This window comes from Carassius auratus, chromosome 16, assembly GCF_003368295.1.
Source record: "Carassius auratus strain Wakin chromosome 16, ASM336829v1, whole genome shotgun sequence".
NCBI lineage: Eukaryota > Metazoa > Chordata > Actinopteri > Cypriniformes > Cyprinidae > Carassius > Carassius auratus.
The window spans coordinates 11,016,433-11,033,324 of NC_039258.1; the positions used below are offsets into that span (position 1 = coordinate 11,016,433).

General features: G+C 37.7%; 1 protein-coding gene across 6 annotated transcripts in view; it reads left to right on the forward strand.

The window, feature by feature from the left end:
- The window catches only part of mef2d (myocyte enhancer factor 2d), a 48,442-nt gene extending 33,279 nt beyond the window's left edge, over positions 1 to 15,163 (forward strand). For 5 of the 6 annotated variants that reach the window (XM_026284041.1, XM_026284039.1, XM_026284043.1 and 2 more), the window contains exons 3-6: positions 453 to 656; positions 8,662 to 8,799; positions 11,823 to 12,030; positions 14,257 to 15,163. In XM_026284041.1, coding sequence (XP_026139826.1) covers positions 453 to 656; positions 8,662 to 8,799; positions 11,823 to 12,030; positions 14,257 to 14,351 — 645 coding nt within the window. In that variant the 3' untranslated portion in view covers positions 14,352 to 15,163. Of the gene's footprint in view, positions 1 to 452; positions 657 to 8,433; positions 8,569 to 8,661; positions 8,800 to 11,822; positions 12,031 to 14,256 lie in introns of all 6 variants that reach the window. The other variant, XM_026284045.1, reaches the window with a different exon arrangement.
- The last annotated feature ends 1,729 nt before the right edge of the window (positions 15,164 to 16,892 follow it).

Genomic DNA, 16,892 nt, shown 5'->3' on the forward strand with positions numbered 1-16,892 from the left:
GGTGTGTTCATGAATCGTACATCACTACTTTCAGCTAGTGCACATCAAGATTGTCAGTAAATAATGTCTTAAAGTTCATTCAAATTTTCCCTTTGAATATCTTATGTCTATCATATTAGTTTAGAAGACCGTTTATGAAATCGTAATGGTGCTGTTGCATCTTGTTGAATCTCCAGTTTGAATCTTGAAGCTCCAATCCTCATTCCTGGACATTTTATTTAAATTAAAAATGAAAATAGATTCTTCAAAATATCTTCTTTTGAGTTTCACAAAAGAAAGAAAGGTTTGGAACAACATGAATATGTGTAATCAGTTGCTTTAGGTGAACTATAAGTTTAGTATCTTATTTTTTATATAACTGTAAACACTGATATAGTTTTCAGTTCTCACCCTTCACTCAATCATCATCTTTTTCTGCCTGTCTAAACTAATCTTTCTCTCTCTATCCACAGGTGACCTTCACCAAACGGAAGTTTGGTCTGATGAAGAAAGCCTACGAGCTCAGTGTGTTGTGTGACTGCGAGATTGCCCTCATTATTTTCAATCACTCAAACAAGCTCTTCCAGTATGCCAGCACCGACATGGACAAAGTGCTCCTCAAATACACCGAGTACAATGAGCCGCACGAAAGCAGGACCAACGCTGACATCATCGAGGTAACACAGACATACAAGCCCACCATGAATCCTCCCAATTTCAGGTGGCAGGAAATAGTTTTATTTGTTTGTTGGTCTCATTCGTCCTTTATTTGTTTGCTCCTTCTCTTCATTCCTTCCTTCCTGTCTTTGGTGAACCATGTTAATTTGGTTGCAGTAGTTCAGTCAATATCCCTATTTGGTCGGGACTAGTTTTCCCTGAGGAGGCCAGGTAAATGTGTGTGTTTTTCCTCACAGAAACCTTGTTAAAATCACAGCACAAATTACCTACGGTTTTCCGGCTAACAAACAAGTCCTCTGAGAAAGATCCCATCCAAAAAGGAATGGCTGTAATTGCGATGCCTTTTTTTACATGGAGCTTCTCCTCGTTTATTTTGACCTTTATCGAATATTGTAACCAAAGCTAAATTTGTCACTTCATTATTACATAGTCATAGCCTTCATAATGGATTTAGACTGGGATAATACCATGCTAATTTGATTTAATTTACATGGTACTTCTAAGAATATTATAGTATTACCTTGTTACCATTTCCAGGATACCTTGGTTATACAATAGGAACAATGTAAATCCACAACATTGCTATTTCTTCAAGAAATGGCAAGGCTTTTGCATAGCTAAACACTCACCCATAGGGAGGCCGGGCGCATGTGTAAGAGAAAGAGTGTGTGTGAACGTCAAGAGAACTTGAAGGGTGATTCAGAGGCTTGTGGATCTCTATATGCTGCTTGGATAACTGCCTGGACGATGGTGGGACAGGAGAGATAGGGACAGCTGCACCCTCTACCACCTCCTGCCTTTGGCCAGAGAGGAAAAAGTGGCTTACACACAAACACACACACGGTGCCCATCCGGTGTCCGTCCTGTCCAACACAAGATGGCGACTGCGTGTGTGTGGCATGTTGTTCTGGGGAGCATAACGTTAACATGGAAAGAACAGCAGCATCGGAAGAGTGTTAAGATAGTGGAACTGAAACACCACTTGAATTAAAAGGATAGTTTGTAGATAGGATTTTGTAATTTACTCTCTCTTTTTTTTTTTTTTACTCTCTCTTTCTTCGTTTTGAACCCGTAGCTATTTTTTACGCCCTTATGGACCTTATTGTAGCCTTTTCGTATAATGTGGAATTCAGTGCAATTTATGAATTGGACCATACTATTTGAATTGGGTCCTTGATTTAGCTTACTGGAAAGGAAGATTATCAGTGAATAAGAGCTTAAATCATATGACCTCAGCGGAAGATTTAAAAAAGAGTGTCTCAGATAATATAGTTGAAATGTTGCCTGAATAAAAAGACAGTTCACCTACAAATGAAAAGTTCTGTCTTTATTTACTCACCCAAATAGTATTAAAAACTTTTATGTTTTTTTCCTGTCTTTGTGGACCTTCATGCAGCTGTTTTCCACAATGAATCATTCAGAGCAACTTATGAACAGGATCAAGTGTTTAGTTGAAATAAACCAGTTCAAAAGAATCATTCGCATGCAGATTGAACTGGTTTGGTTGATCAACTCACTGACTCAATGATTCATATATTTTGGTTCTCGGGTTAACAGCTCACTGAAAAGGAAGATTATCAGTGAATAACAACTTATATTTAGGTGTTTTACAGACACGAAACTATCATATAACCTCAGCGGAAGAGTTAAGAGTGTTTTAAATAGTATAGTTGAAATGCTGCCTGAATTTAAGAGAGAGTTCATTATTTACTCACCCTCACAATATTCCAAACTCATGTTTTTATTACATTTTTTCTTGACTTGATGCAGGTGATTTCCATTATGAATAATTCAGTGCAAATTGATCATGCATTTAATTTAAAAGAACCAGCCCAAAAGATTTTGTCTTCAAACTGGATAAATTTGGTACTCAAGTTCAAATCACTGATTCAATGATTTGGTTGCTTTGGTTCTTGGGTTTACTAGAGGGAAAGATTATCAGTGAAGGACAGCTTCAATTTGGGTCTTTTACTCATTAAAAACTATCAGGACTAAAAAATCCGGGATGTAGTGTGCAAGTCATATTAACCAATTTGTCATTGCTATGGATCAAGGGTAAGTCGTGGCCTAGTGGTTAGAGAGTTTGACTCCTAACCCTAAGGTTGTGGGTTTGAGACTCGGCCATACTCGGCTGTATGTCACGTCACTTATTCACTGTGACCTATGAACAAATACTATACTATTGGACCTACTGGATAGTTGGTAAATAACGACAGAATTAAAATTTTCGAGTGAACTGTTCCTTTAAGACATCAAATGGGTGTGTGTACAGAAAATGCCATGTTTATTTCAACATTAGGTGGTCATTGCGTGCAGTTTCAAATGCAGTCATCAGAGGGTGAATACTTATGTATAGTGTGTGATGCTGAGAAACTGATGACTTTTGCAGAAGCCCCCAGTGGTACAGGTGCATGTTTCCTGTTGGTTGCAGCTGCAGAAATCTCTTAAGAGTGTGTGTGTGTGTGAGTGTGTGTGTGTGTGTGTGTGCGCGTGTGTGTGCATGTGTGTGTGCGTGTGCGTGCATGCACTGTGGTGAGGGCGTTAGGCCGCTGTGGGCCACATCAGCTCAAGCCTGACTGGGCTGCTTTGTGTGTGTAAAGGCTGAAGGCTGTCTCATGTAATATTGAGAGGCAGAGTGACAGTAGAGGCAGACCTGGTACAGAGTTTCCAGTGTTTGGCCTGATGTTTTTAGGGGCAGTACCATTCAGAAGACTCTTCCTGTAGCTCATGTCTATGTATTCTCTGCTTTACCTGGTTGTTTGACTTTTAGAGATCAAAAAGAGACAGTCAGGCAGGCAAAAAGAGAGAATTCATTGAAGTAAGGAAGATTCACAGTTTATAAATGATGAAGTGGCTTACAGACACCCAGAGAAAAACCCTCATTCACCCTACAGCTCACTGTGTACACACACACACACATACACACACACACACACACACATATTCAGGCAGGCATGCTTTCACACTGATGCATGACTGAACAGACTCATATGTACGCACACTGCCTCTCCTCTTCTCTTGCTACATATCTCTCTTTTTGCTCTCATCTCACTCGCCTCGTGTTGCACGTGCCTAGTGTGTGTGTGTGTGTGTGTTGTATGGGGGCTGCCTGCTTCTTCTGCCAGAGCTTGTTAATCTGCTTGACTGCAGATCCCAATCAGGAGAGAGACAGAGAGAGGGAGAAAGAGACCGAGAGCGGGAGGTGGAGAATGAAAGAGACAGAGAGATGAAGAGTGGGTGTTTAAGGATGAAGATCCTGTAGATATCAGTTGGGACTGAAGGGAGGTGGTTAGAAGAAAAACACAAGGCTTCACAATTTTTCATAAGCAGTTCAGATGAAGAGGCCGTGGGGACACAAAAACAACACGAAATATATATATTTTACATTTCCTTTATAAATGGTTGGTGTGATTCATCTACTCTCAGCTTTCTAATGAAAAAATATGATAATCTTTCATCAAAATATGATAACTTTCTCTGCTTCTGAAATGTGGTTTATTTTGCTGATATAACTAAGGTCATGTGGGTGGAAAAAATTATAGCATTAATATTTTCATATTCCATTTTTCACAATCCAATCAAATCCTGCTAGATGAGATCAAGTGCTGATTTACTGAATATTCTGTTCGGTCTTTGTATTAACTTAAAGGGACAGTTTACTCAAAAATCTAAATCTGTCATCATTTACTCTGCCTTTTGTTGTTTTGAACCTATATAACGTTTTTTTTTTTTTTTTTTTGCAACACCAAAATGTATTCTGAAGATTCTTCATCTCATTGCTTTTCATGTTGTTAATTAATTTATTATATTTCTACTGCTGTTTAGGAGAGCACTTATATAGAAATCAGGGCTGACAATAGAGATTTGATAAAAAACGTTTTCATATTAAATTACATATGCGATACTAATCAATTTAGTAATGGCATATATCTATATTTCCTAAGAAAAGCTTGAGATGGAGATTCAGACAGGTCAGGTGGCATAATATATGAAGTTTTATAGGGACTGATCTGTTCTGATCTGATGAATTTTAACTGTTCTTTAAACAGTTAGTATTATTATTATTACAATGAATATTACCAAATTAAATTGAAAAATAACATTCAGCATTTCTATATTTGTCAGTTAAGTAAATTAAATTAAAAAGTTTTAATGACTTAAGTTTAAAAAATTAATTATTCAGACAAACAGTAATGAAGAACAAATAAACCGAGTAACCACAGTAAGTAATTTTCTCTTTTTATTACCAGCATTACAGTTTAATTATTATAAATGACAGACAGTGGCAGAAACCTGCTGTGTTTACATTGATGCCATGCCAAGCTGGCATTTTGACCAGGAAGTGCACCTTTATGAGCATTCAGGGGTAACCACCTGTCACCAGACAACAAGTACTAAACTGAGTGTTCTGTAGTACCAGTTCGACAGGAGGAACTGAATTTAATTTGAGTATTGACTTGACAAAGTGTGCCTGATAGCAGCAGTTCTTTTCAAGTGTGACCATTGGCATTAGATTGTCGAGATGAAATGACTCTGAACTCTTAACCTCTGTCTGTAAGAGATGAGAAATCTTCGATATCGAGATGATGTACTCCAGCTTATTCTCTCAGATCCGCCTCCACAGTGGGCTATCAGCCCAGATCAGCTGCTAAAATGACTCCATTAGCCTCATGTATGAGTTCTAGTCAGACTCGCCTGATAATGGTAGACATGCTGCCTTTAAAGGAGGAATTGAGATGGAGGGATGAAGAGGAGGAGGAGTGGAGGGTTCAGAGGGGCCGCTAATCTGTCAGATGGGTGTATCTGGATGCTATCGTCTGTGTAAGCTGGCAGGCTGCGGCAAAGCCGAGGTTTTAAGCGCATTCTCAAGGGATGGCCGGGGGGTTGCAGCCTTCTCCGCTTTACACGCTGCAAATGGAAGGTGACGTTACAGTCTGCCTGCGTTGGACATCAGCACACACTCGAGAGAGAGAGAGAGAGAGAGAGAGAGAGAGAGAGAGAGAGAGAGAGAGAGAGTTATTTGTACATTTTAAGACAATAAACCACCAAAGACACCTCATTTTTGGATCAGTATGTCTTTTTCAATTGCAGATTCCCTCTCAAATGTTTGCTTCCATCCCACATAGGAAGTGGGAGTTTGAAAAGACGATATGGGATGGAGTAAGGAGAGGAATAGAGGACAGAAATGAGTCAGCTCGCTAAATCGTGGAAGAATGAGAGCATTACAGGATTAGAAAAGAGACACAAAGATACAGTGTAAAAAAACCATCCAGAAACATTAGAAGAAAGAAAGTGAAGGTCGAGGGGTAACAGTTGAACTAGTGTAAAGACAGGAAGGGGAGGCTAGAGAGGGGGACCGTACGGGGGGAGGGAAGGAAGGTGGTTGCAGGGGGAGGGGCGCTACTGAACGAGGTTAGCCAGTCAGAGGCAGCAGAGCTCTGCAGGGGAATCTTCCCTTGGCAACACAAACACGCACCCGCCCCATAAAGGAGAGACAGCGGGCAGGCAGAGAAATACAGGGACAGGTGAACAGATTGGGCCGACTCTGAGACAAGCTGATCAGCTGACCTCTCCTCACTGTGTGTGCGTGTGTGCGTGCGTGCGAGAGAGAGAGTTATGATGAACGATCAATGCTATGTATTTTTTTTTCTTTTCATCATTCATAAAATCATCCTCTAAATCTATAAATTATTAGCATTGTTTTCTAAGGCTAATTACTAATGCTGATACTTGAGGTTAGGGATTGCCCCTATTTCTGAATATTTTATTTCATTATATTAATATATTATTATATATGCATTAAATTGATTAAAAGTGACGGTTTATGATGTTACAAAAAAAAAATCTGTTTCAAGTAAATGGTGTTATTTTTCTATTTTTCAGAGTATGGGGGAAAAACTTAAGCAAATCAACATTTTGCATTTATGAATTCTGAAGAATCATGTGACAGTGAAGACTGGAGTAATATTAAAATGGAAAACAATTTATTTAAATTGTAATCATTTTTCACAGTATTAAGGTCATTGCACACTGAGTCTGAAATCTTTGCATGCGTTTTTTCGTATTCGTGATCCGAAATATTTGTCACGCACAGAGACCTTGCACACTAAGTCCGATGCGTATTAATGAATGCATTATGGAAAAAAACTAGTGATGGGAAGTTCTGATCATTTTACCGACTCGAACTTTTGAGTCTCGTTCATCAAAATGGACGAATCATTTTTCTAGTCATTTAGTTCATTTCGTTCATTTTAGCAAAATGTAATTAAAATGTCACGTGTTACTTCCCCAACACATCTAGTACTTACGAAAACGTTGATCACACTACAAACAATACAAAACTAAAATGCTATAAGATACAGAAAAGATTAATTCATTTTTTACCTGGGTCTTCAGTCTGTGATTAGCTCACCTCACCTCTTGTCTGACAAGTCTTCGGGTTCAAGTCATTCCTTAATCACGTGACAGCCCCATACGCTATACCAATGCAGTCCGAGCCGAGAATTGATTAGTTCATCTTATGAGTCTTCGAGTCGAGTCGTTCCTTAATCACGTGACAGCCCCATACGCTATTTCTAACCATTCTGTCACAGTGTTTTTGTTACTGTTTCTTCAGGATCTGTGGTGTGTTATTATTTTATAAATAAATAAAGCCCTGTTATAAATAAAATATTGATGAATTTGTCTTTTTGACTGTCTATCAGTAAATAAACACTAGGCTATATAATAATATAATAATACAAGCCTACAATACAAAGTATTTATAGCCTAGTTTGTTCATTTTTAATCGAATTTTGAGTTTGCTGGTATAATAATTGCTTTTCCTAGGCAAACTTGACATTTTGGTCTAATATATGTTCAAGAAGATTGCTCAAAAAGGACATAATGACATAAATTAAAAACAAATAACATTTTGAATCCTAAACAAGTAACACTACATTCTATAGTCTAATCAAGGTAATTTTTGAAGATTAGAATCCACTGAAAAAAAAAAAAAACGAAATAAATTCCTTCTATATGAGCAAGATTAAGGAATAAGTCAAAAACCCGATAGATCCGAACTTCGATTGTGTAGAGAGGAAGGAGAGTGATTGATATAACTTGAGGTTGTATTTATTTTTTGACATGCGAAAATTTTGCATGCGAATTTCGGACTCTGTGTGCAAAGGCCTTTACGCTTTTATTGTATTTTTTCATAAGACACTTCTTTCAATAACATTAAATCTTACTGACCCCAAACTTTAGAACAAAAACATGAGACAAATAATGCATTAAGAGCGTTAATTGTCTGATTAGCATTGCAGATCTGGATTACATAGTTTTATGCTGTATTTTCTTAGCACACTTTTTATGTCACTATGACCCCTGTGAGAAGGAAGATGGCAGAGCTGAAAACTGTTTTCTATTCAGCCTCGATACCCCCGTCAAAGCTACTCAGAGAAAATCTTGTTTGGAAAATCTTCTCAAAAATGACTCAAGCTGTTTTCAGGCTGAAACCAATAAACTGAGTTTCTCTCATTTTCAGCCTCGTGTAAGTTATTTCCAGCCCACGGTTGTCTATGGGCTGTGCAGTTTCATCGTTTTCCAAGTCATGCTGTAAAATCGAATTTAGCCGCTTCACTCCCTCATGAAACATTTTGGTGGTCTTTGTTTTATGTGTCGCGCATTGCTCTGTATGTTTAATAAATCAATGCTGCTTCTCTCTGATTGACATTTGTGTTTCCAAATGTGAAATATGCTCCTCTTCTTTTCTTCTCCCATTCCAAATGCTTTAAGACATTGAGAAAGAAAGGCTTTAACGGTTGCAACAGTCCAGAGCCGGACGGGGATGATTCGATCGACCAAAGTCCGTTACAGGAGGACAAATACCGCAGGAGCGATGAGCTGGACATCCTCTTCAAACGCTACGGAGTGAGTATTCCTCTTTACCCTGTCATTCTAACCTCCATCCTTCTCTTTCTTCCCCTCTGTCTCTCTCCTGTCCTCGGTCGGAAATAAACCAAGGCTCTGAACAAGAAAGAGCACCGGGATTCAGAGAGCCCAGACCCCGAGGAGCCGTTCTCCCTCACGCCTCGCACAGAGGAGAAGTACAAAAAGATAGACGAGGAGTTTGATAAAATGATGCAGAGCTATAGGCTTTCAGTGAGTACCCGTGTGAAGAGGCCTGCTTTTGGCCCGCCAACCAACTCACACAGCCTGCTGCCGGCCCGGCAATGAACTCACAGAGCACCTAGCAGCCATCCCTCACCCCATTCCCCTCCCACCACCCCTCAATCCCCTCTGAATGTGTGTGCTTGATCAAGGAGAGGGCAGTCGGGGGCGAGAGGGCGAGTGTGGGCCGCATCCCTTTGATTCTCACAATCCACTTTTTCAAGCGCGTCTGTGTCTTGAATCTGCGTGCTGTTGTTTCTTGTGTTCTGCGATGACTGTTGCTTGTATCGCGTTTGCCAGGAATAGACTTCTGACTCATCTGGGTCCCGATTCAGGCGTCGGTGAAGATCATTTTCATTAAGGCACTGTCAAGAATGCTTTATGCATGAGCCCTGCATGAGGAATCTCCTCTCAGGAGGTACAGAGAAACAAGAAAGTGCTGCTCGCTATCTCGACGTATCGTGGGCCCGAGTTTGATATGATTTACATGGTGAACGTGATTCAACAGGATGTGTGGGCAGCAAAGACTGATTAGTGTAGTAAGTTGCGTTCTCTTTCCTCTGTAATGCTAATGAGACTGGAAATTAGACTTTGCTCGGTAGCTGCATCCGAAAGCCCTGACGAAGGGCCAGTTTCCTCTCTTTCGCGTTCATGGGCCAGGGCACAAAGAGAGTCATCCAGCACCTCTCTCTTTCTCTGCCTCATAATCCCAGCATGAGTGCCCGAGGAAGCAAAGCTAAAACCTTAATCCCTGTCACTGGGGACAGCCACAGCATGTGTACTATGAGCTCTACTTAACAGCCCAGAAAACGATCAGTTTGTAATGAGTTTTTAGATATTCACCACTAGCTGTCTGACTTGGCTGTTGGTGGCAATTTCAGTGGATAAAGCTGGATTGTGAGGAAATTGTCTTCAATTTATTCTGAAATTGTTTAAAATTTTAACTTCATGACTTAAAAAAGACAAGTAATATTTCTGTATTGTGCACCAAACAGGAATGCAGTGTGTATTAGTTCTAAATCAGTGATTATTATTTTGATATATATTTTTTAAATCCGTTGATCTTGGATATACACTACTTGGAAAGTTTCAGGTGAGCAGGAGAATTTAAATAGAATTAATACTTTTATTTAGCAAGGATGCTTTAAAAAAAATGTATCAGGATCCATAAAAATATTATACTACACCGTTGTCTTGTCATCACGGGTATAAATTAGATTTTAAAATATATTCAAATAGAAAGCAGTTATTTAAAATAACAGTATTTATTTTCTTTTTTTATATAAAGTTTTTTCTGTATTTTAATCAAATAAATCTAGCCCTGTTGAGCATTCTTTCAAAAATAAAAAAAACTAAACAATAAAAATAAAAAATAAAAACTTTTGAATGGAAGTGTATATCAGTTGATATTAAATACTTAATTGACCCATTTCTGTCTATTTTATATTTAGATTACATTTGCAATATCTAAAACTCGCTTAAATGTAATCTTTAAAATTCATATTTTCGTTCACAATGTTGCAAGTAGCAAGTGAAAACGGGCTCTGACTTTTGTTCAGAATCCACTTGACGAATTAAATTTCATAATATTATATCATATAAAATTTGTGATCGCATTGTGTTGAATTACATTTAAATCTATTGAATAAACGGACCTGAAAGATCATTCCTCGTGCACCGTGAGCTCCAATCCAAAGGAACTTCATGTGATTATGATTTGCCAGCTTGTTTCCCAAACCAGTCAGTCTTTCTCACTTGACTGGTCACGCTCTTCCTCAATGTCACATAGACCCCCTTTCAGTAGCAAGTGTCATTCTTATCACAGTTGTCTATCGCTTGTCTGTGTCTAGACTGATATAATCTTGAGTCTGTTGTATTTATCTTCAGTTGTTGAAGGCACTTCGGAAGTGTAAGATTGCACTTTTTTGGCTGAGAAATTGGATTTTTTGTATTAAGCTGAGGTATGTTTGGTGCTCCATATTTTAAACCAGCTGCTCGTCTCACACTAATAACCCTTCCCTCTCCCTTCACGCTGCCTGGCCTGTGTGCAGGGCTGGAACTTACTCGTCTACAGGCCCATATGCTACATGGGTTACTCCCTCCACAAACGTAACTTGGATATGATTAACCTGGAATATTCTTTTAAAACTGCTTTGGCTTCGGTATATTAGTCATTACTTTGAAAAAACAACAGCGGTTATAGAGGATAAAAGCCAAAATTTTGATCATAGTTCAAAACCCCAGTGTCACTCTTACATTCTTAAAACTAAAGGTTCTTTAATGACATTATTTGACTTTATTGACTTTATTTTTCTGCTGAAGCTCAGACAGAGAGCCTAGAGGAGAACGGGAGAAGGACAGAGGAAGAGCCAGACTAACTCTATCAAACTGGGTCCCACTCAGAACACAGGAGGCCTAGTGCGGCCCACATTCTAAATTTAGAGGCCCTGGTTTTGCTGAAGGATCCTGGGAAAATGGGTCTCCATCAGAGCATCTGGACAGTTTGAGTCCACACTAAATGCCGAAGCTGGCTAATTGCGCTTCGCAAAGCGCTGGAACGAAGATCGGCTGGCTCAGGAGTTGTCACGGCCACATGCCCCTTGTTTGAATCACCTCAGTCTTCTGTGCACCGTGGGTTATTCCCTAGAGCCGTATTACCAGCTTAAGGACAATTTGTGCAGACTAAAATTGAGTATAATCCAGGGCTGCAAAACAAGTGATAAAATAAAACCGTAAACACCGGATGATTCAGTGAAATCTAGATGCTAATGAAGCGAATACTTCCTGTTCCTTTCATTTCCAGTCTGGATAATTCGCACTGAGACATCAACAGTTTTACTGAAGTCTTACAAAATTAACTCTTGCACTTCGTAACTTCACATGCTCTGCTTTGGAGATGTTTGCACAAGTCACTGCATGCTATTAAAAACCGATGTGTGACCATGTCTGGATGTATTATGCAGGCAAGCGAGTTTAAGCCGCTGACCGTTTCCCTCTCTATCTGTGCTTCTCAGTCCACAGTGCCACCGCCCACTTTCTCCATGCCAGTCACAGTGCCGGTGTCCAGTCAGAGCCCTCTGACATTCAGCAGTCCCAGCAGCCTCGTCACCACCTCCTTCATCACCTCCACTCTCACAGACCCGCGCCTGCTGTCACCACAGCAACCGCAGCTGCAGAGGAACACGGTGTCTCCAGGCCTGCCACAGAGACCTGCCAGCGCAGGTAAAATCTTGAGCAGATCAACGGGAACCAGTAAGAAAAGCAGGAAGGAGGAAATGAAATAGTAACTCGTGTTGTGTACATGAGCTTATAATGTTGCCCTGTGGGTGTCAGATTACCTAGACCAGCTGTTTCAGTGACACACCACTGATTTATGCATCTGCTATGGAGTGGTTGCATAGTACAAATTATATATCAGCTAATATTGGATTTATAATTGTGCTGCTAATTTTCTCTATTTTTAAATAATCTAAAGATAATTTAATCTTTTAAAACTAATAATTGAATAACATGGTTCAGTGTAATTTAAAAATACATTTAATCATACTGTACATTGTAAATATGTGATACCTAAATCCCTTTTTTATTAGACAAAATAGTATAGAATTCTATTTGTTAACATTATTAATTAGTTAATATGAACTAACAATGAAAATTACTTTGTTTTATAGTTGATTATTTATTTAATGGACCAATGACAATAAACATCTTTAACATTAAAATGATTTTTAAAATACTGTAGTGTAACGTTGATTATTGAGGTTGTTGATTATTCTTAATGCATTAACTAATGGAGGCATATTATAAAATGTTAACAGAATTTCAGGAAAGGCCATTTATCAGTTATCTGCCATAAAAAAAAAATCACCTTTGTTTTACCTAAAATTTTAATGCATCCCTATGCCATGTAGTCTTTCTTCAGCTCATTCTGTTAAGTTTTCATTTAAGTAATTCAGGATCAGCTGAGTATCAACATCTTTAGAGATAGAATTGTAAACAAGGTTCAGTGGATCTCTTTGTGATTCGATCTCTCAAAGCTCTTTTGGAGGTGGTCAGGGACACATATCGCATTTGTAGTGTAAACGCTAATGTGTCCTGATGCATCCTTGAAAACTCGAAGGACTACCGACTCGCATAGCATGAAATCTCTGCTAGGAAATGCTTTGAACATAAACATGTGCTTGATCGAGTCATTTTAGAATGGAACAGAAGCTTTTGTTGGCACAAGGCAGGGAACTTTTGAATGGTAGCATACATATATAATATACTGTACAAAAACAGTGTACACGATGCATCTAAAATATGATGCATAAAATGCACAATGCTTCACTGAACGTACACTTCAGTATGACACATTCAAAAATCAATATAGTCATGAAATAAGACACTCTCCCTTAAAATTCTAGACCCCCTCCCCCAAAAGACACATGTTCAGACAGGTGTAAACAACAGTCTGTCTTGGCTGACCTTTTGTGATCAAATTTTGCTGAGACCAGTGTTGGGGAAAGTTACTTTTAAAAGTAATGCATTACAATATTGCGTTACTCCCTAAAAAAGTAACTAATTACATTACTCAGTTACTTTTTATGGACAGTAATGCATTACAGTACGTTACTTTCGCGTTACTTTTTAAATATGAGCAGGGCTTGATTGTTTTTAATATAATACGTTTTATTTATAGCAAATGTAAAAGCCCTTTCACACCAAATAGCGTGATAAATAAACCTCAGGATGAAGGAAAAGTAAATTATGTCAGTGCAGTAGAACACAAGAGAAGAAGGTTCAACACTCTAGCAATAATAATAATTTTAAAAAAAACACTGAACCACAATTGTTAGTTTATCTAAAGTCATTTTTGCTTATTAGTATTGTTGAACTGGATCATCAAAGGTCAGCAGCAAAGACATTTGTTAATAAAATGGGATTAGATACATTTGTGTTGTAACATATTTAATTATTGCAGGTTTGCGTCATATTCTGAGTTTGCATTTCACTGTTTTAATTAATTTTGATGAATACTAAATCAGTTTTTTTGCTAGTGGAATGAATTAATGCACATTCACATTTAGTCTAGAACTACATCTTGTTCACACAGCTGCACTTCCGATTTCTCCCAATAAGGGGGCAGGAGACTTGTCAGTCAACAAATGGGAAAACAAAGTAAATGGCATTACTTTTTTGAAAAAAATAACTCCGATATTTTCTTGTAAATTAAAAAGTAATGCATAACTATATTAGTTACTTTAAAAAAGTAATCTGATTACGTAACTCACGTTAATTGTAATTTGTTACCCCCAACACTGGCTGAGACTAATGTTATTTCCTTATATTTGGTCCAAAAACTTCATGTTCAGTTCCAGATTTGTTTGACTTTAGATCTAGATTTAGAGTCTGTTGTCTAGACTCAAAATTGTAGCCTTCCTCTAAGCTATTCTGTCCTTTTTCCAGGTGCTCTTTTGGGAGGTGACCTCAACAATTCAAACGGAGCGTGTCCAAGCCCTGTGGGTAAGTCTTTCCTCCTACCAGCCAGACGGTCCCGATAATACCTCTTTATTTTCACCTGAATAATGCATCAGTCTGAGTCAAACTGCTTAAAATTGAAGGGCACGGTCAAGAGTGGAGTGAGAGTTTTCAATCTCATCCGATAAGATCTGATCTGATCTGACTGTGATTATGAGAATGACAGCAGGTCTATGAAGGTTGTCAGGACAGAAAAATCTGAAAGCGAGTGATCAGGCTATCGGACATCCAGTGTATGCTCACACACCTGTTTGCTCATGACAGCTGAAGCTCACACTGTGTTCTTCAAGCATGCCTGTAAACACCCTCATGGGACCATGAGGCACGAGTGACAAATGTTATGGGTCAACACCACACATCATTTTTCCTACTCCGTCCTTTCATTTTATTTTTTGCTTATTTTTTGTTTCTGTGCCTTTGCATAATTGTCTTCCCATCCTCTTCCCCTCTCAGCTGTTCTTTATATCCCAGATTCTGAATACCCAGCTTAAACCAGCACGCTCCGTCCCTCCCCTCCCCCTCTGTCACACTCCCCTCTCTCCTCCCAGCCAATCTTGACAGTTCCTGACAGCTGTATGTTCTCCTGCCTCTGAACTTCAAAGAGCACACGAGTCTCATGGACATTTTAAGTGGGCATTTATAATGTGAACATTTAATCTGTGAAGAGGCCGAAGGCCCTTGCGGAGTGACTGGAAAAACACCTCCCATTTTTTGGGATTGTGTGTGTCGTCTTTGGCACATTCCATGAATATGCCTTATTTTAGTGTTCATTGTAATTTTTTTGAGTCCAATTTCCATTTTTATTTTATTTTTTTTATGTGAAGTATTAAATATAAACCTAAATTTAACCAAGAATAAAATGATACAATTAATTTTTTTTGTCAGTAATTTTTGTCCAAAAATAGTCTGCCCATTATATTGTTATATTGTATTTTTAATGACCACAGAGAGTCAGGACCTCAGTTTAACGTCTCATCCGAAAGACATAATGTATTTACATTAGGGCTGCACAATATGGTGACAATTTATATCACAATTTATTTCTTAATTTCGGTCAATACAATATAATTCTGATATCCATATGAACACTCATAAAAACGGCCAAGAATGCCCGCACAGATGTCTTTGCATACAAACCTCATATAAAACCATTTAATATTAAAAAACGGCACAAATAATGTTCTCCTTTTATTTGTTTTTAGCCTTTATACAAACAAGAAATGTTAAATCACTGTCAAATAATCATTTCAGACTAATATCATTAGGCTAACATACACTACCAGTTTTTGAACTACCAAGTTTTTGAACCATAAGATTTTTAATGGTTTTAAAGAACTCTCTTCTGCTCAACAAGCCTGCATTTATTTGATCCAAAATACAGCAAAAACAGTAACATTTTAAATATTTTTACTGTTTAAATTACCTGCTTTCTAATTGAAAATATTTAAAAATGCAATTTATTCTTCTAATTTCAAAGCTATATTTTTTGCATAATAACTCCAGTCACATGATCCTTCAGAAATCATTCTAATATTCTGATTTGCTGCTAAAAAAAAACATTTATTATTATGTTGAAAACTGCAGAGTATAATTTTTTTCAGGTTTCTTTGATGAATAGAAGGTTTAATAGAACAGCATTAATCTGAAAAAGAAATCTTTTATAATGTTATAAATGTCTTTATCATCACTTTTGATCAATTTAACGGAATTTCAGCGGAATAGTGTATAATGTTACAAAAGCTTTTTATTTCAGATAAATGCTGATCTTTGGATCTTTCTATTCATCAAAGAATCGTGAAAAAAAAAATTACTCAACAGTTTTAAATATTCATAATCAGCAAATCAGCATATTTGAATGATTTCTGGATCATGTGACACTGAAGACTGGAGTAATGATGATGAAAATTCAGCTTTAATCACAGGAATAAATTACATTTTCAAATATATTTCAAAATTGTACTGTTTTTGCTTTACTTTGGATCAAATAAATGCAGGCTTGGTGAGCAGAAGAGAATTCTTAAAAAAAAAAAAAAAAAAATCTTACTTTTCAAAAACTTCTAAATGGAAGTATAGACTCATTATTCTTATAGATTGGAACAAATGTGCTTTAGCCAGTATAAAGAATGTGAAAAGTGTTCTGAGTTGCAGCAAAAAAAAGAGCTACAACAAAAGCATGTTGGTGGAGAAAGGCTTATTGAAAATGCAAACTGATTGTCTACCAGCAGGTGGCGCTTTGAGAGTGGTAGAACTAGCGGTTTCTCCAGTAATTACTGTAATCAAAGCAGCTCCGCTTATGAACCCTTATTTATCAGATATAATGAAAATGCAATCAATACTTTACCCACAACGTGTTTTGCTTTTGATAAATAAATGTATGGGAAATAACGGTAATGCATATAAAAATATCGTAAATGTGTTTAAAAATCATATCACACGTGTGTGTGTGTGTGTGTGTATATATATCAGTGTTAATTTCGTTGACTAAATATTTTCGTCATTATTTTCGTCACGAATATATTTTTGCCGACGAAAACGAAACGAAAACTAAAATAGAAGGCACTGAT